Source organism: Megalops cyprinoides, chromosome 6 (assembly GCF_013368585.1).
Source record: "Megalops cyprinoides isolate fMegCyp1 chromosome 6, fMegCyp1.pri, whole genome shotgun sequence".
Lineage (NCBI taxonomy): Eukaryota > Metazoa > Chordata > Actinopteri > Elopiformes > Megalopidae > Megalops > Megalops cyprinoides.
In genome coordinates, this window is record NC_050588.1 from 23,654,227 (window position 1) to 23,673,911 (window position 19,685).

A 19,685-nucleotide genomic window follows, 5' to 3' on the forward strand; every position below is an offset into this window, starting at 1 on the left:
GTTACAAGACGGCGCAAAGTGCATCACAGAAAAATAATATTGTGGAATGTTTTGGAATAATTGGGCCTCTGTTGACTGGGGCTCTGGAAATATAAACTGTTCTGAGTTCAGCCTCCTGAAGCGCTGCCAGGCCCTCTCCCAAACCAGGGGGCTCATTAGCATAAACGGGGACTTCTTGTGCGACGGCACGAAATAAAAAGGAGACTCCTCCTCCTGCTGCTGTATTTATCTGCCACGGCCTTTGTGGCTGCCACACCGCTCAGGCGCTGGCAGACAGGGTGGAAATGTCAAACGCCGCGTCCCTTGGGGCGAGCCGCTGAATTTCTGAGCTGGGGGGTCGCCGGGAGCAGGAAGGGAGTAACACGGTGAGGGGAGGAGGAGGAAGAGGAGGAGAGCTGTGAGGAAGATGGCCTCACGCAGCGCCGCGAGTGCGGGCCGAGCGTCCCGCCGCTCTCCCTCCGAGGCAGTGCCTTGGCAGGCTGCCCAGACCTGCATGGAGTTTGCAGAAGGTTAGTACAGTTGTGCATTAACTCAGCGAGCTGCACAGCTCCGGTCGGGCTTTCCTGTGCTGCCTTTTGTCTCTCTCTCTCTCCCTCTCTCTCCCTCTCTCTCCCTCTCTCTCCCTCTCTCTCTCTCTCTCTCTCTCTCTCTCTCTCTCTTTCTCTCCACGCTGGCTCATGTCCTCCGCTCTGCTGAATAACAGTGTGCAGCCATGTGTTTGTGCGGCTGGCCCTGGGTAGAGGGAGAAGTTGTTGTTCGCTGGCTTGGGTGGATAATCTGATAAGATTAACTACGGCTGTCGGCCTACACCAGCTATTCTGAAATGTCACTGGAGTTGTTTTGGCTAAACTTCAAAGCCAGGCGGGAGGGCACCGTGAAACCCTCCACAGCGGAGCGGGGAGCGCCGTCCCACGGCGGCGCATAGACAAATATATTTTAGCCTGGTTAAACGCGTCGGAAAGCGGGCCGAATGCTTTTTCGCACTTTGAATGTGAGGCAGTCTCCTCCTCCTCCTTCTCGCTGTCTCCTCCTTCACTTTCACTTTGTGCTTTAGAGACGCCGGAGCTGGTTCTCATCACAGGAAAGGCCCCGTCCGGGACGCCGTGAGTGCCGGCCGAATGGCCCCGCCGATCAGGGGGGTCAGCTCCGCGGGGCTCGGGGAAAAACTTATCTCCCTACAGCAGAGAAGCCTGTTTATCGGCAGCGAAATCCTCTTCTGTCCGTGTTGAGCGCGGCGTCCGGGGAGCTGTCTCGCTCTGCGCAAACGCCACCAGCGCCTTTTAGCGGTCTGCGGCTACCCGCGTACGCCGCGCAGATGTTTTATGCAGAAAATGGAGCCCTTGACCTGTAATGCTATTTTAAGCAGATTTGGGGTGGATTGGCCTAATAGACGCGCTTGAAAAGCAAGGCCCCTGAGTAGTTTCTGCTTCAGCGCTGGGGTTTTTTGCTGAAGAGGCAGGTACCGGAATGGCATACCGTGTGGTCTTTAATGGCGATTGTAAATGCGCGCTCCAGTGTCAGGAACATTAGGCTTCCTGTGTTGGAGATTTGTACCTGTGGGCTGCTGTTGACTTTGAAACCCCCTGTATTCATCGTTTCTGTGCACGCTGGTGCCTCTGCCTGCACCCACCCCGCCCCACCCAAACATGCATGGCCTCATTTAGCACTGTTGTAGGGCTTGCTCAATGTCTTTAATGGTAGTGTTGTGTAATGCTTAGACTGGGCTTGAAACCAGGAGGTTGCAGGTTTTATTCCCCCGTGGAGTGCTGCTTTTGTAACCTTGTGCAATGTGCTGAATAGCAATTGTTTTTTTTAAATACAGAGCCACACACATGGATAACGCGTTAAATGCGAGTTGCGCTGCGCAAGGCCATCTGCTAAGCAAATAAGGGTCGATAAATAAAATGAGTTATGCGCTCTCTACGGATGGGGAAAGAAATATTGAATCTCCTCCTCACATCTGTTTGTTGCTGTTCCAACCTTTGTGGTTGTGAAATGCGGACCGGGCTCCCGCGCTCGGCGCGTTCGGCCGCGGCCGCACTCGGGAGAGCCGTTTGGCCGGGGTTGTTTACAGGCTTGCTGGTAAATGTCGATTTGCTGTGAGCCGCGCTGCCAGACCTCAGGTTCCGATGGCTGTTTTTTTTTTTTTCTTTTTCTTTTTCTTTTTCCTTTTTTCCCCCCCTACTGTTGTTTTTGCAGCTTTGAAAGCGCCTGGCTTGTCACATCGTACAAATGCTGGAGGGACGTTCTTCCACTGCAGCTATTTCCAGACTTTCTTGCCGTGCCATAAGAAGTCATTCCAGAATAGAGTCCAAGTGTCCTGAGTCTTATTTCAGGCCTCGGGTCTTAAAGAAATAAGTGAATAGAATATTCAGTGCTTCTGTGCTTTTCAACCTTAAAGTTCTGTAATCTTCCCTTCTGTCCTTTCACTTTTGTTTACCTTTGAAACATGGAGAAATTTCTTCTCAGATAAACAGAACAGAATGGCTTCCACTGTTTGTCATGGCTGTGGGTGGCATTGTACAGCTCAGTAAATTTGGTAAATATTCAGTGGTTCTGTGTAAACCTGCATGATGTCTAAAGTGTAGGTTAAGATGTTGCAGACAAGGGTATGTCATAAGCTAGTAGATGAGGTAATGCAGTAATAAAGGGTGATTTTCAAAACATTCATGAAGCTGAACAAATTGCATATTCGTGTTTTTCTGTTAACTTCCGTGTGTGGGGATGGCAGGATCCCGTCTGAGTTTCTGAGCGTCTGTTTGAATGTTGTACTGCACGACTTGTTGGTGTTGTGTATTTATGTCAGAGTAAAGGAAACATCATGAGAGGAAATGAGAATTTCAGGCGTGCACAGCAAATTGAGCTTTTCCAGGACTGATCAGAAGCTGCTTGGTGTGCTTCACCTATTGGTGGCTTTCTCTCAGTATGGTACCCTACTTCTAGTAACCCTTAATATGGAGCAAACTGTTTTGCATTTCCACCCCTTTGTTTGATGGACACTTGTCAGCAAGTGTACGGGGCCGGACGTTTCGCCCTCCCAGAGCCGGACCGGGTGTCTGGGTTTGACTGGTGTTCCGCTTGCCCCGTTCAGAGAGAAGACACGGCCCGGCCAGCAAGCCCCCGTCTGCCACCACGTCCTCCTCCGCCTACCCAGTGCCCACGCTGTCATCCCGCGGCAAGGGCAGCGGGGGCGGGAGTGCCGGGGCCGCAGGGGGCGGGGCTGTGGGCCGCTCGGCCAGCGGGAACACCGCCTCCTCCAACTCCAAAATCCTCAAACCGGCCAAAGAGAAGCTGCCCATTCACGGGAGGCCACAGTTCCCCTTCAAGGTGCTTCACAACAAAATGTAAGTGGCCGAAGTGTCCGCTCCCCCCCCCCCTCGAAGGTGCGGGACAGTATTCTGGGGTTCTGGCTGCCAGGGGCCCTCCACACCGCACTGGCTTCCCACTCTGTACATATCCAGTCCTTCAGCAGGGTCTCTGCCGCTGCGCATTCTTGTCCAAGTCTCACAGCAAGACATATGAGTGAACAAAGAAAAGCCTGGTCGTTTTAGCACTTTTAGTTCTGAGCTTAGAAGGGCTTGTTGCGTAGCGATGCTCTAGTCCAAGGTACATTCTGATGATTCATTTTGTGGTCAGGTCCTGTGAACATGTTCTGTCCCTGGCACTCAGTGATTAGTCACAGAGTGTGACTCACTGTTGTCATGGAGAGTGGTGCGTCCTAACTGCACCCCCCCTCTCCTCCCAATCCCTATCCCCTCTCAGCAGCTTGACTCCCGCTGTGAAAGTGGAGAAGATGCCCCTGAGGGTGGATGCGTTGGCCAAGCTGGTCCACGTCCCCACCTCCTCCGCCACTGTGAGCTCGCCCGTGAAGCCCGGCCTTAACTGTCCCTCCATACCAAAGGCGCCCCTGCTGTCCCCGGGACAGATCCCCAACGGGAAGAGCCTCCCATCCCTGGACAAGAAACAGGACGACAACAGCAGTAACAAGAGACCGCTGCACAAGAGACCTTCCGGTGAGTGGCCAGCGCAGCTGCAGGGGATAAACGACTGGGTAGCCCTGTGTCTGCCCCCTGTTTGGGTCTGCATTGAACTGTCTGTCATGATGTGAACAGCATGTACATGAGATTCCTTTTTGTTTTTATAGAATTGATTTAAGCAAAGCTCACAGCCTTTGAAAAGCTATGGGTAGACATATAGAATAGATCCACTCAGTTGATGGTTCAGATGTAGATGCTTTTGCTGTATGAAAATGTGATCTTTATCCCTAAATTAACAGAGTAATTTTTTAAAATAATAAAATAAGCTTGGGTCGTTTTCACAGATTGAAACTGCCTCTTGCTCTGTGAAAGAATTGGCAGCACTGTGTGAAGGTAATGAAGTTGCTGTTTTATTGCCAGCAGAGCGCGAGTTTAATCCAGACATCCACTGTGGGGTCCTGGACCTGACTGCCAGGAAGCCATGCACGAGGTCTCTCACATGCAAGGTAGATCCCTCAGCCTCCTCACACTTTATTGCCATGGCAGGAGTTTCCCCACGTAAGGGACTCTTATATATTGTCACTTTTGTCCAGAGTGACTTACAAAGCATGAGTACAAAAGAATATCGAATTAAGTCATAAGAACGTCAGTAAAACTAAAAAGAAAACTGAATAGCACATCACAACATGTGTCTGTCACGCAGTGCGGTGCTGACTAGAGCCATTCGTGAGTACAAAAGTCTGAGGAATGGCGATAGCAAGTGCAGTAATACCCTGTGGTCTAGCACATAATATTTAAGCTATGATGAGGTGGGAGAACCAAGATGGCATCTGAAGAGGTGTGTCTTAAGTCTGTGGTGGAAGATGGCCAGTGACCATTGTCCTGCCCATTATAGAAAGCCCAAATATTTGGTGTGGTGAAAGTGTTTTAAGAGTAAAGATAAAAGTGTGATAATAGTTTGTGTGAAGGCAGTTGTGTGGTGAGGGGGTTGTGCTCAGCGGTCTCTTCCCACATATTGTAACATTTGCCATATAGAGTGGTTAACATTAACGTCTTAACATTACAGCTAATTTATGTACTGGTGAAGCAAAGGGCATGAGGTGCAAATGACTGAATGTGATAGCACCACACCATAATTCTCTTGTTTGGGGATTCCCCTGATTTGCATGTCTACCAAGTAAATGATAAATGTGAAACTAACTGCATAGCTTAGTACTTTTCCATCCATTTTTTCCGTATTATTTTCGTGAGGTTTTCAGGTTTTTGCCACTCTTTGAACAAATCACACTTAATAGCATGGTATCACATCAAGGCATTGATTTGTTTACGAACCAGCATACCAGAAACTCTGACGTGGTGTGTGTCAGGTGTTACTACCAATGATTTGTTGTCTGCTGTTTGCATTACTGTGATTTATTACTCTCTGAAGTGGCCTGTGACAGTTACCTTATTACAGACTTTATGATAAGTACAATTTGACTTAATCTGATTATTATGTTCTCACCTGTTTATAAACCTGACCTTGTCAGGATTCCTAATGTCCATGCTGCTTCATGTTAACTGAACTTTGACCTTTGTGAGTAAAGCCTGGCTGGTCCTGTCCTCTCCTCAGACACATTCCTTAAGCCAGCGGAGGGCGGTGCTGGGTCGCAGGAAGCGCTTTGACACTTTATTAGCGGAGCACAAGAGTAAAGCCAGGGACAAGGAGCTGCTGCGTGGCTCAGAGTACCCCCAGCAGACCCCCCCTCTCAGGGACCCTCACCCCTCCCCCTCCCGCATCGCCCAGGACCCCCACCAGGTCTCCCACGGCAACAGTGCCGCCGACGCCAAGCCTTCAGCGCCCAGCAAACCCAAACCTCACAATCTTAGTCTTCCACGGTGAGTGAGCTGAACCTCGGCCTTGCAGTCCTGGTGGTCTGTGCTGAGTCTTAAGTGCAACACTGCGCAGCACCCTAAGCTGAAACTAATACTGCTCTTGGAGATGGTGAGCATGAATTATTTGTTTCAGTCTTGACCCATAAAGAGCCACATGAATTTACCTTGACATCTTGCATGGTTAAGATGTGGAGCAGAGATGTTAAATAGGTGTTTATCATATAGTTTATAGTGAATGACTGACTACTCTGCTGAATGCACTGAAACTCTATTTGGTACAGCAGTGTTTGGATGGTGTCTGTGCTCACTATTATTAAACCCACTGCTTCCATAGTCATTGCACTGGGTTTTTTTCTGAAGATTGAATTGCTGTTCTCTTAAAATGTTTCTACATCTCTACCTGATCATTATTATGTATCATGGGGCAGCAGTGTTGTGTAGTGGTAAGGAACGGGAGTCACAACCAGAAGGTTGCTGGTTCGATTCCTCCCCGCTGCTGTTGTTGACAAGTATTTGAAAAGGAGCTCTGGGGAAAGTGTTTTATTGTGTGTGTCAAGCTTGCACCAGGTGAATAGCCCTGAACGGGATTGAAGAGTGTGGCATGAGCCCCGAAATGGATGGAGCAATCATGTGTGCATCAGCAGTGACTGGCTGATTTGACATTTGAATCAAAGTGTCCTGTGGAGCACTAGTCTTTCCATTAGCAGCAAATCAGTTATTGCTGGGGCTCCATGCGTCATCAATCACAGGGTTTATGATGCCTCACTCTTCCCATTACTACTCTGATCTATGAATTCTTGGTACATCCGACTATATGTTTTTCACTAGTGTTATTTTCTCCAGATGCCTCTAAGCTGAAGCCGTGTGTGTATGTGTGTGTGTGTGTGTGTGTGTGTGTTTGTGTGTGTTTGTGCACGCAGACTCAACAGTAGTTCCTTGCACCCAAGTGGGAACCTGCAGGGAGACCCTGCCCTGATCCATGAGTCGCTCCACCACTCCCTGTCCGCTGCCGACGGGACGTCCCGCTTGTCCAGCGACGAGGGGGAGAATGAGGAGAAGGAGGAGAGCACGGAGAAGCTGGACTGCCACTATTCAGGTCACCACCCTCGACCAGCAGCTGTGAGTATGCATGCCCGCCCCCATGCAGTCGTTCTGCGTTGCAGCTGTGAGTACACGTGCCCTCTCCCCCCCACGGTTGTTCTGCATTTTAATTGTGAGAAGACCCTCCCTGTCTGCCACATGGTTGCTCTGCATTTTACTTGTGAGCATACACTCCCTACTCCCCACACGGTCGCACTGAGTTTCATCCTACCACACCCGGCCTCTCCCCCAAACAGTTGCTTTTTGTTTTACCTGTGAATACATGTGCCGTTTCCCCTACATCATCGCTCTGCGTTTCAGCTGTAACTGCGGCCGTTCGGTGTTTCAGCTCTGAGTGCTCGCAGTGTTCCCACACACAGTCGCTCTGTGCTGCATCTGTACTATTATTCTGCAGAATGCTTTTACTCCAGACCTCGTGAAGAGGGTCTGCTCTTTCAGCAATTGATTTATCCAGCTGAGTATGTACCTGGATTGATTCAGTCGTTATTTGAATGTGTATCTCTGTTAAGTTTCCTCAAACACTTTCAAACCGAGTTTGTTCTATTACATACAGAGTTAATGTTGTGTACCAATAAATGGTTGCAAATAAATTCAATGTTCTATGAAACGATTCTGTTAAGTGGTGCAGCTGAAAGCAAATTGCTCTGTTCTGAAATAACTGAAGATGTATTCCTGACAGAGCTGGGTTTCAGCCTGCACTGAGCATTGGGTAATTCTCTGTGGTGTCCAAACTGCTGAGAAGGCTGTGGTTAGAACTGCCAGCACTTAGCTACAGGACCATACTGTTTACTGTTTCAAACAATAGGACCCATTTAAGTCCAAGGCTGTTTTGTTATGGAAACCTTATTACACATTTTAAGATGTAGACACAGTAAAAACTAAAATATGGGATGTGCATTTCAATGTGTTTGACGTGTCTTTCCCAGCTCAGTATTGTAAAGCCATGCGAGGGAATTTCCCAAGCCCAACATCTGACACTCCACAAAGCTGCTGTCAGTAAGCAATCGCACCACAAAAATCTGGCAAAATCTCATTGATTTACTTCATGAGAAGTCACCTCATGAAACAGATTGAATATTTATAGGCTACTGCCTAGCAAAAAATACTCCAAATAAGTAACTAGTTCTAAAAATAGTCAAGTAGATCTTTCATTCATTTCAGTTCATTTCATTCCTTCATTAAGAGCTGCGGAAACCCAAACATTCCAAGAAATGAGGTTAAAAGGTCTGTATGTTGTCAGTTATTTTGTGTATTGAGGTCACCACCTATTTCTCTGCCTATGTAAGTCTGTGGAATCGGCTCGTGGTTCCTCAGTATCTCTGAAGAGGGGAATTGGGAGACATTTCGAGTTGTCGGACACCTTGTGCACACGCTGCAGTTGGGGGTTGCTGCATTAATGTGGTGCATTTTTCTACACAGTTTTGCACGTTTGGGAGCCGACAGTTCGGGAGAAGCTGCTTTGCGTTCGACCGACGCTGGGATCGAGTTCGATGTGTGCTCACCGCCATGGTGGAGAAGCACGTCAATTCTCAGATGTGGAAGTGAGTGGCTTTTTGCAGTGTGTCTGTGTGCTTTCATTTGCACAGATGTGTTCAGACTGAGTCAATAATGAGAAAGCAGGGCTGTGTGTAATGGATCCTTACCCACACATGTGAAAATATGATACGCATGATGCACCTTGCATTTGTTGAATGACAATCTAACACACAATTCTTAAATTTTTTGTGAGAGACTTTGCCGTAATTTTCCCTCATGATATAACTGTTCCATAAAATAGGGAGACCATCCATAGTATGATGTATAAAATATAATCATTATAGTCTATGAATTATGACATTTATGAAGGGCTTTTAATGTGTATGTACATATCCATAAGGGGCAGAACTGTGGTATGAAGGTTAGGGGTCTGAGTGCTGCATGTGTAAAAGCCATGAATGGATAAGGCCATATAGAAAGCCAATCAATACAATAAGCAGTTAAATCATATGGCCATAACTGTATGTCATTCTGAAATATATTCTCTGAAAACGGAGTGGTGCTGACTTCCTTTATGGCCGTGTCTTCACAGGGGATGTCTGGGTGAAGCTGCTCTGTAGTTTGGGTCATGCTTGCTGTCCTTGTGCTATTTTTACAGTTTTAAATGTGTGTCATCCACGCGCCGTGGGCGTCGGCCACAAGGTGCCGTGCTGTGAAGAGTGAGATTGATTTGATCCAAAAACTTGGAAGGCCCACACATTTTACTGTGTTCCCGGGTTTATTCATGCATTGTCAACACCTGTGGGTCTTAAATGGGTCTATTCCATCACACCTGTGTGAATAACACAGATATACCTGAAAGTGGAGACTTTTAACAGTGGTAAATATGTGAATGATAATAGAATGCATGTGATATTGATGCTTTTCTATCTTCTGCCTGTCTGAGGCACTGGATGCGTGGATGAGGTTTAAGTTAGATTCAATGTACAGGTTAATGTTTTACCTTTCATTTCGGTGTATTTGTGTTTGGTTTTGTAATAATATAAATTTGACCTATTTGCTAAACACCAGAGACACTGTTTAATGTACACAATATTTGGTTACAGTAAGTTCCCTGGCAGAAGTGATTAAACCTGATTGTGCTTATGAGTACCTGGCCAGTATTGCAGAAAAACTGACTTTGGCACCAAGCCCTTGAAGTGCTTGGTGTATTTTCAGTGTTGTAGAAGAAAGCACAGCAAAAAGCACAGCGAAAACCAGAAGGAAAAAAAACATTTTAAAATATCTTTATTTGTATGCGCTTGTTTCGGTCAGGTTTTTTTTTTTTAACTACTCAGGTGGATTCAGTAAATTGGCTGTGCTGTGTCCTTAATTACGAGAGTTAAAAGCAGTAGAAGGGCACGATTAACATTTGCGTTTCTTTTCCAGGAAAATACCCCCAGCCTCGGAGAGCTCCTCCACGACGCCCCACAGGACAAGCACAAACTCCCTGCCCTCGTCTCACGGCGGCGCCAGTGTCACAGGCTTCCTGTGCCCCGCCTCTGCCATCTCCTCGCCCCCCTACACGCAGTCCTTCGACAGCAAGTCTGTTCTCTCCTACGGAACGACCCTGAATGCCCGCGCCTCCCCCCTGAGTTCCACAGACCACCCCCCTTACAACACGCTGTCCAGACAAGTGTCTTCATCGCCCCAGATGCCTTCAGGACACTCTAGCGTTCCCTCTCTCCTGTCCAGCAGAGCCTCCAAGGCCAGGCCGAGCAGTAAGCCTTTCAGAGCCCGCGAGCCCTCGGCCTCCATCGCCAACTCCAACAGCAGCGGCGGCGGCAGTGGTGGCAGCCTCGGAGCGGGGAAGAAGAGGAAAAACAGCTCCCCGCTGTCCTCCCACACGCCCTACCCCACCGAGTCCTCCTCTTCTTCCTCCTCCTTCTCGTCCTCGTCCTTCAAGAGAAACTGTGCTGTGAACTCGGGCGGCTCAGGAAGCGCCTTCCACCCGTCGCTCACCTCCTCTTCCTCTTCCTCCTCCTCCTCCTCCTCCTCGCACAGCGGTGTCCACAGCGTGGGACTTAACTGCGCCCCCGGCAGGACGAACTCTCTCAGCCTCAAGCAGGACCAATCAGGGAGGGGCCCCGCCTGCGGGAGCCCCGCGGAGTCCATCAAGCGCATGAGCGTGGTGATGAACAGCAGCGACTCCACGCTGTCGCTGGGGCCCTTCGTGCACCAGGCCGCCGAGCAGGCCCACGCCCCGCTGGACGGCCGGCTGGAGGGGAAGAAGCGCAAGGGCTCCCCCGCCTCCGGCAGCATCAACAGCAGCGGCGGCGGCGCAGGAGGAGGAGGCCCGGGCCCCGGGAGGCCCAAAATGGCCAAGCCGCCCGTCGTCAACAACATCCACGGCAAACACGGCCGCGCCATCCCAGGGACGCAAGCACTTCCCAGCAACTCACTCATACCACAGGTAGGCGGCATGCACCCCACCCATCCTCTCCAACCTGTCTGACAGCATCACAGCTGTGCTTCTGACATCCTGAAGTCTTTTCTGTGTGTCATTACATGTTGCTTTGTGAAGTTAGGTGAAAGCTACAAGTAAAGAGTACACTCAAAATTGACGCCAGAGTGCATTGTGATTACATGTCTCGGACTTGGACAGTGTATGCCAGTATCTCCAGACAATTAACAGAGCCATACATGACGGTAGGATGAAAGACTCATATGGGGCAATAATAACCGAGCAAAAAAAAAAGGAAGGAAAAGGAAAAGCAAAGCTGTTTTTTTAAATGTGCTAATCACTGTTTCCTGTCTCTTCCAGCCAAAGGCACGTCCCTGACAACAGTCGTATGGTCCTCTCTGCACAGAAATGGACAATGTAAGCAGAACGGTACTGGCTCTGGTACCTTGAACTGCACGAGGCCTTTTGTGTTAATCTCAGCTTCCCACAATCCTCAGGGGTGGAGATCCACCGGACAGTCAGCGACATCACGGAATTCCCCGAAGCCATGTCTGCAGCCGTGCCGCCATGGGGATCCCACACAGCCGGGGGGGGAGGGCGATGTAGTGGGTCAGGCTGTTGCTCCTATCAGTGTTACAGTGGAATGCTGGTCTGTGAGGTCTTCCTGTGGGGGAGGAGTCTGTTCAGTGACCTTACAATAAGTTTTGAGGTACAGATAAGGGCTGGTTCATGCAGCGCTGTACTCGCATCCAGACGTGCTGTTGGGGGAACGACTCTGTTGTTACTGTGGTGAAACGCTTCGGTTTCTACCAGTCTCTTCTTTGTAGTATGGATGCAAGTGCACATTGCGTGTGTTCGTCAGGTCAGACTCTGCTAAACTACTGGGAATAAAAACCTAACCTGCCTGTACTCGAGCCTTGGAGGAGTAGGTAGGTAGGGATAAGAAACTGTCAGGAGTTCCCACACTTGATACACAATCACTATGATTTTTTTTTTTTAACTCGACTTTATCATTTGATTTTATCATTACAACATGGGCACAGATTCCGTTGTCCAAAATTGCCAAGCTATTCTGATTTAAATGAATGGAGAGGGGAGGGGTTGGGGTGTGTAGGCTATGATGCAAGCTTACTTTAGTCAAGTCCGAGAGGTGCCTGAATCAACTCATGGTTGTCCAAGATCCATGCTGCTTGTGGCTTCTGGAGTAATTAACCAGGTCTCTTGATCTGTCTGACATGGTCCTTGTTGATTTTATAAACAGGCTTATGCAAGAAGTGAACTTGGAAGTGATCACTGGTGTGTACATTTCCTCTTTGTTTCAAGGCCGTTAAGTTGATCTCCTTCATGGCTTGCTGAGTAGTGTGTTAATTCCTGTGAAGACCAAATCTAACTGCTGAAATGGTAGAACAACTTGTATTTCCTCAGAAACTTAAAGGACAAGTCTGGTCAAAAATGTATATTTTGATAAACACCTTGAAACAAGTTTACTGCACACACTAACACAGTACTACAAAGTTAAATCAGACAACTTGGGAAAATACTTTTTGTATTTTTTTTTTTTTTGCTCAAAGATCTATAATGTCTTTGTCACATACCAGGTTGTTGGTATACTTCTCGTGAGTAAATGCATACATATGTGTGTGTGGAATTTGTCCAAGGGAACAACTGTATGTTGGGGAATAATTTTTGTTTGTTATTGTAGACTAAAGCAGGTATGATTGATACATCAGTGAGAAGTGACTCATTTCTGAAGCTTATTCATTAGCATGGATGCATTTGATACATACAGAATTTGACCAGACTCATCCTTTAACTTGGATAAACAAACACACACATGTTGCACTTTTGATAATTAGCACAAATACACTAAACATGGGACAAGAGTACAGAATAACTGGATTTAAACTAGCAACTCAGTTTTTGAATGATATTAATATATGGTTTCTTGTGCTAGGTCATGTATTACTGGATGGAACAGTTTTTTTTAAACATTTTATCAATTAAGTCAGCACCTGCATCCACAAGAGACTCCCTATACTGTGAATGGTACTGACCAAACAGAAAGCCACTATTTGTGAGTAGATTATGCAAGTGCTTTATTTATTTGCCCACATACAACTGACCAGGAGCGGCAGGCATTGTTAAGAGGCAGCACCCCACACCCTTAAATCTACACCACTAATTGCAAGTTGCAGTTATGCTTTTACAGTGACATCTCTTCACACACTGCAAATCCTAAATGTGAACTGAAAATCAGTCATGCAAAGATGGGAAATTTGGGTCGTGCATTCACGGGTTCCATGTTAACCATGTCCTGGGCCTTGACCGGCAAAATCTTCCCTCACCCTGGTAGAACACATTTTTGGTGATTTTTTTTTTTTATTATTATTATTATTATTTTGGCGAACTGTCTTTAGAGGTGGCTTGAGTGAGGCAGCTGCACGCTTTGGCTACTAGCTACTATTGTACCATTGTGACTCCTGTAGATTTCTTAACCCTATTGATGTCAGTAAGCAAAACGTAGCTGTAAAGCAGAGTCAGTTTTGTATCTATTATTTTAGCTTTCTTGTATGTATTATACAGATACTGAAGTATCCCAATTTCAGAATACATATTTTGTTAAAAAAAAAAAAGATTGTACATATTTAAATATGTATTTTTGCACAGGCATTTTTTTCTTATATACAATTTTGGTACAATTGAGATCATCATTATTTATTTATTTAGTAAATGAATAACAAGTTAAAACTTTTATTAGTTGAAGTGGTTCACTGCCAAGCCAATAACGCAATATGCCTATAACAGACAGATAGGACGTCTCTTAAAACACGCACTTGGATCCTTTAAAGGTGGAGTGTTGTCACTGAAGTGTAGCTTATGGAATAGTGTTTTAACCCTGGGAGGTCTTACTAATCTCGCATGTCGCTTCTGAACACTGAAATAGTGTCCTATCCATGGCGAGTTGGCCTCTATAATGTCCTTCTCACAAAATATCTGTTGTCCAGTTTGGTTTCTAATGATTAGGATGAATTGTACTGGGTTTGGGTGACAGCTGAAAATGTCTTTTTTGGCAACACTTTCCCTTTAAGGTCTTGGGAGTAGGGCAACTATTACAAGAAAGAAGGAAAAAAAAACACTTTAAAATCCAATGCAGCTGCTTGCATCATTGTTGCCAAACATTTAATTTGAAACACTGCTTTTAACTTAATGTTTAGTTTGCAGCTTTTAGAAAATGATGGAAAAAAGTGCCTGAATTAGTTTCACATGATGACTGTTTAAGGACCACTCTTTGGGTTTATTGTTTTACGTGACTTGAATGTTTAAAGAAAAGGTTTATGAGCTTGCTTTTTACACCTGCATTTGGGTCCTAAATTGTGGTAAAAGTCTTGATAGTGTTGGCTAGCTTCAATGACACTCACTGTACAGATCTGACTGCTCATCAGAACCTTGGGTATTTTTTTCCCTGTTAAATCTGTTGATATTGATTTGTAGACTACTGTTGAACTCTAATCCAGGTTTCTTCCCACATTTGTATGCATAACCCGAGCGTGTTAAAGGTCCTTGGTCTGTTAGGAGATGTTTTGAAAAATTAAAAACAAAATGTGAAGGTGTTTCACTTCCCTTTACATTCAAACTCCTGTGGTGATTCTGCCAGTGTTTTCAAGTGGTGGAAACATACAAAGATACTGTTTAATTAAGCACTACAGATGTGTAATGTGAATTTAAGACGGAAAGCAGCTTGCTTGTGGGGAAAAGGTTCTACATGCAAACTCCTTTGTAAAAGCGTGTATAGTTGATTTTTTTTTAAAGTATACATAATCAAATGCATTTGATCAGCTGGACTTTGTGTTGGCTGCTATGTAATTCATGAACAAATGTAGTAGGACATTAGGAGATTTACTTAATATTTAAAGAAAAAAAAGATTGTATAGTCTATTTGTTTTGTAACAGGTTTCTGTAAATAAAAAATAATTTATACAGTTATTTATAAGGAAACAGAGTCTCGGCTTCTTCTCTGAAATGCTCTTTTCTGAACTAATTTTAGTCTCAGCTGTTGCACAATACAGTGACTCATGTTGACAGTCCAAGGCATGCTCCCTCACCTGGTCTGCTTGGCCCCCCCACCCCCCAGTTTCTTTGTCCTTAGTACCACAAAAACACAGTTGTTAAGCTAATGGCAGAGAAACAAAGTCAAACTATTCAGGAAGCGGACTAATTTTTAACTTTTATTTTATAAACAAAAAATATTGATGTGGGAAAGTATGGACAACTGTTTACCATAAAATGACTACATGGTTGTAACAATGATAAATACTAAAAAAGAAAACCAAAAAAGTATCTTTTAGCTGCAGTTAGCAGCTGAATTAATTTTCTTCAACTCTTGTTTCAAACTGGAGCTCTTGGTAAATACAGGAAATCTGAATACAATGCAGAATTCACAATGGCATGAACCTGCCTCAAAGATTAAATGTACAGCAACTACCAGAAATGATTTATTGTAATCTGGATAGTTACTTAAGAACACCAATACAGTTCTGCTACAGCATACTGAACACTCAAGGGCCAGGTGTTGCAAGACAACCACTGTCAGCAAAGTGACAACAGATGAAATTGCAAAAGATGATCAGGAATAAATCTGTACATAGAGCAATACTGGTCATTGTAAAATTGCCATGTTTGATGTGCCCTATGCTGTAAAAAACAAAGTTAAACTCTACCCCCAAAAGGATGTCTTCAAAATAGCCATATATTTGAATGTCATGAAAAATGTGGACTTTTTGTGAAAAGAACTTTTATTATATACATTTAAACGCTTAATCAGGGAGTATTTCTTCCAGACGAACTATAACATAAGCATCACTTTACCCATAAATCTCAGGGAACAACCTGGCATACTTTCTATTACATGTTGATCACCCTGGACAGTTTCTGGACTCTGTTCAGTAGAAGGTCTCCCTTCTTTATAGTCTCCTGGTACTGCCAGTTCTTGCTGTCCGGTCTAGTGAGAAATAGCAAAAAACAAACAATTCAAAAAAAAAAAAAAACTAATTAAAAAAAAGTCAAACATTTTTGTGGCTTGCATAACATACCTATTTTAGTTGACATCCTATGATAACATATGTTTTATTGATCAGGCCATTTTACATAAATGCAATAAAATACACTCAAGACTACAAAACTTGCACTATGTTCAGCTTCGGAAATAAACTTTACATTGGGTCAACATCCTAGTAATGTCACCTTGAGAAAGCAGGAGCAGCTAATTTCTCTGCAGGGGGCACCTGAGATTTCTGGCAAAGGAAGCTTAACATTTTTGCCAGCAGTCAAATCCTGGTCAAGGTCCAACCATAACAGCTTCACACAGAGCTACAACTGAACTCGACAAATCTGGGTTGCTGTAAATCCATATTCAGTGTTGTTTTTAGTTTTGGCAAAAATTCCTAATGGCTACATGAAGTGCACATCTTGGTGCTGTTATACTGTACCTGTTTGTTTCCACAATCTCATTCACTTTATCAATCTTGCAATGCAGTCGACCAGCTGCAATGAATCGGGAGAGTTCCCTAAAAAAAAAATGAATAACTTTATATTGCACAACTGTGACATTGGTCCATCCTGGGCCTGATTTGTTGTAGGGTGTGGATGAGGGCACTTACTGGTCAATGAACTCGGTGCTAACCCCAAAGGCCTCTGCCATGTAGCCCAGCGTAAGTGAGCGGTAGGACTCCAGAAGCTGGCTGTAGGCGTGGATGCGCATCTCTCTAACATAGTAGCGGTAGTGAGGGGCAAACAGCCAGTCTTTTTTCATCTCCTGCTCCACTGCAGCTGCAGGAAAGAGGAGGGGGTTTATGTGGACATCATCCAGTCACTTATTCTACATGCACCACTGTCCATGTGTAAAGATGCCAGCAACATGATGCAGTGGTTGAGGTGGTGGGTTTGGAACACAAAGGCGGGAGGTTCAGCAGGCGGGGCCCTGCTGCTCTACTGTTGAGTGAAGTGCCTAAACTGGATTGCTTCAGTATCTATCCAACTGCATAAATGGATAACATGTAAAAATGTGAGCTACACCGAGTCACCCTGGATAATGACTAATGTCTATTATAGGTGAGTTTTAAAAATTACTTAAGGTACAGGAGCCCACCATCTGCTGGTCAAAAATCTAGTCCTCAAACCTCTACTTGGCAGGACTCCCTTAGGAGCAGCCCTATGGTCAGTGCACAGGCTTTGGAGGGAGGAGAATGACTCACCCAGGGACTGAAAGAACACAGAGTAGCGGCACTCGTAGAGGGAAAATAAGTACTGGCGCACTGCTGGCAGGCTGTGCAGCACCTCCAGGATCTCTGCCCCCTTTATCACCTAGCATTGTAATGGGAAAACAGAGTTCTGGTGTTTACAACTGAACAGATGCACTTATTTCAAATAACATTTCCTGGACAGGACAGGTGAAACCCAGCTATGCATCTAATCCCACTAAATCCACCCTTATCACAAATATGGCTTCCCTGCCATACAACAGCAACCAGGTGATGAGATGTTTGCTCAGGACTTACCTTCTCCCTGAGGTCTGGTCGCTTCAGCGCAATCATGCTAACATACACAGTGTATGTGACGAACGTTTTGTAGTCCATGAGTTCGTAGGAGGTGAAGGTGGACACTGTGTCCAGGAAGAGCTCGGCTGCCTGCCTGAAGTCCCGGATGGCCACACAGTACAGCCCCTGGTACACCTTCAGACGGTTCCTCCTGTCCCAATCACCACCCTCTTCGATGAGGCTACAAAAGGCGGGGATCACTGTCAGCCTGTGACCTTTCGGGAATTAACCTACTCGTAACACAACTTTCAAATATTTAACATATAAAACTATATGATATCGTTAAAAAAATCATATTTAGAAAGGCCATCAAAAACCAAGGGTTAAAGATACACAAAATACACTGACAAAAACAGCAAGTCATGCTGGTTACAATAATTTTGAACGGTCAACTTAACCACAAGAGCTGCATATGAAAACAAAGTGCATCCTACCACCTTGCAATCTCAAACGTCTGACCACTAAAGTCATGTGTGAAAGGGAAAGTCAAAGCGTAAATGCTACCAATCAATCACAGACCTGAGAAGAAACTACTATGAAAAACACTTGTCTTTACCTTTTTGCTTTCTCGGTGTTCCGTGTTATGAGGTCGCTGTCCATGTAAAACAAACCGATTCTAAGCAGGTAGAATACTATATCTAGGCGATGTCCCAGGGCAACAGTCTTGTCGTAGGTCTTTCTAAAAGCAGTCAGCGCTCCTTCCTATGTGAACAAACAAAAAGTATTCGGGTGGTTAGCACGATGATGATCACAATGACATTATTCTAATTATCCACAAAGTCACAGTCATGCTCACTACAGTGGTGAAATATGGCTGGCGTCCACATGTCATGCTAGCAACCAAGCGAGTGATAGGTACACAAATTTAGCTAAACACTGGGATCACAATGACAATTTGACTCCATGCATTTCACATATTGTCTCATCAATATTTACTATTTTTTGATTACGTAAAACTATCAGACGTTATCTTACCTTATCTCCAATACGGATGAGATATTCGGCTTTAGCCATCATAGCATCTCGTATTTCACTCTCCCCGAGGTTCTTCTCCGCGTCCTCCAAAACATCATCCAGGCGTTTTTGCACCTCCTCATTCGCTTTCTTCATTTTGCTCAGGAGGTCGGTATCCACCTGCCATTTCAGCTCTTTGCACAGAGCCTCATAATATGGTGCCATGTCTACAAAACAAAAAATGTGACAGTTCAGTCGTTCACCACCTATAACATTTTACATCGTCAGTCAACAAAACGGGGTGCATTGAGGAAAATCTGTTCAATAAGCACGAAAAGGCCAGTTAGCAAGCTAGCTACTCAGGTAGCTAACTGATTAATCAAACGAATAATCAAGCTACTTAGCTATAGTTTGTTAGCTTGTCTCAAAAGCCCCCGATACATAATAAGCAGTTAACTGACATGTCCTGATAAATGGCTAAAACTGGCAGCTAGCTAAACTAGCTAACTTAGCTGATTCATTCTCTCAACTATCCGAGGTGTCCGATTAGCGAGCTAGCAAAATTTCTATCAGCTAACAGTATCATGCTACCTAACAGTATCATGCACAAGATGTAACTAACTAACTATAAATACTACAAACAAAAAGTAATAGCTAGCTACGTTGCTAATTACAACCAAGTGCAATTTTAATTAACTAGCGTGTAGCAGTTTATGTGTAGCCTAAGCCCTGCATCTAGGCCACGGCTGCCTGAGGTAGTCGAGCCCCAGGATCAGTTCCGGGCCCTAGTGACGATGCACATCTAGCTAACTTGCTACCTAGCTAGGTATTCAGTGGTATGATTTTGCTGACGATCCTTTGTACTTACTGTTCTCTTTGATAGCTTCCATGAGTTCATTTTTAACTGCAGCGTCTTGTCGGTGTCCATCTAAAGTTAGCAAAAACTTCAGTTGTGCTATCCTCAGATCTGGGTTTTTGGGTAAACCCTCTTCTTCCAAATTTTCCAGCGGCATTTCTATAGTCGTCCCTGTTTTAACAGCAGAGTTTGTATGGACTACGGATACATAAACGCGCTTCCTTTACCGTACTGACACCAACGAGTGCAGAAAAAGAACGTCCACAGAGAGCGAGAGTGATAAAGTGTGTTTACTGCCATCCACTGGTTGAACATAAAAGTTATTAACTATCAATTCAACCTGCAAACTGTGGTAATCAGTATTAAAATGCTAAATCCTGAGCAGAATATAGTTAGCTCGCTAATGTATT

General features: G+C 45.2%; 2 protein-coding genes across 6 annotated transcripts in view; one reads left to right on the forward strand and one right to left on the reverse strand.

Moving 5' to 3' along the window:
• Positions 1 to 14,707, forward strand: part of LOC118779499 (ataxin-7) — a 32,086-nt gene extending 17,379 nt beyond the window's left edge. For 2 of the 5 annotated variants that reach the window (XM_036531637.1, XM_036531634.1), the window contains 8 exons: positions 3,092 to 3,344; positions 3,763 to 4,013; positions 4,401 to 4,483; positions 5,590 to 5,855; positions 6,773 to 6,971; positions 8,373 to 8,494; positions 9,858 to 10,881; positions 11,233 to 14,707. In XM_036531637.1, coding sequence (XP_036387530.1) covers positions 3,092 to 3,344; positions 3,763 to 4,013; positions 4,401 to 4,483; positions 5,590 to 5,855; positions 6,773 to 6,971; positions 8,373 to 8,494; positions 9,858 to 10,881; positions 11,233 to 11,250 — 2,216 coding nt within the window. In that variant the 3' untranslated portion in view covers positions 11,251 to 14,707. Of the gene's footprint in view, positions 1 to 443; positions 510 to 3,091; positions 3,345 to 3,762; positions 4,014 to 4,400; positions 4,484 to 5,589; positions 5,856 to 6,772; positions 6,972 to 8,372; positions 8,495 to 9,857; positions 10,882 to 11,232 lie in introns of those variants that run through there. The other 3 variants (XM_036531635.1, XM_036531638.1, XM_036531636.1) reach the window with 3 other exon arrangements.
• Positions 14,708 to 15,090: 383 nt separating this feature from the next.
• psmd6 (proteasome 26S subunit, non-ATPase 6) lies at positions 15,091 to 19,498 on the reverse strand. Its single transcript, XM_036531140.1, has 8 exons — positions 19,288 to 19,498; positions 18,441 to 18,646; positions 18,022 to 18,167; positions 17,427 to 17,646; positions 17,124 to 17,232; positions 16,530 to 16,698; positions 16,359 to 16,436; positions 15,091 to 15,871 (listed from the first exon to the last, which is right to left on the reverse strand). The coding sequence occupies exons 1-8, from the start codon at positions 19,430 to 19,432 to the stop codon at positions 15,775 to 15,777; spliced, it is 1,170 nt and encodes a 389-aa protein (XP_036387033.1). The 5' UTR covers positions 19,433 to 19,498; the 3' UTR covers positions 15,091 to 15,774.
• Positions 19,499 to 19,685: the final 187 nt, after the last annotated feature.

What these genes read in the sequence shown, in the direction of transcription:
- psmd6 (XM_036531140.1), bottom strand. Translation starts at nt 19,432, where the DNA reads ATGCCGCTGGAAAATTTGGAAGAAGAGGGTTTACCCAAAAACCCAGAT. An exon ending in GGAAGCTATCAAAGAGAACA is followed by an intron (nt 18,647 to 19,287) that starts GTAAGTACAAAG and finishes TTTGTTTTGTAG; the next exon opens with ACATGGCACCATATTATGAG. An exon ending in GAGATTGTGGAAACAAACAG is followed by an intron (nt 15,872 to 16,358) that starts GTACAGTATAAC and finishes ATTTCTCACTAG; the next exon opens with ACCGGACAGCAAGAACTGGC.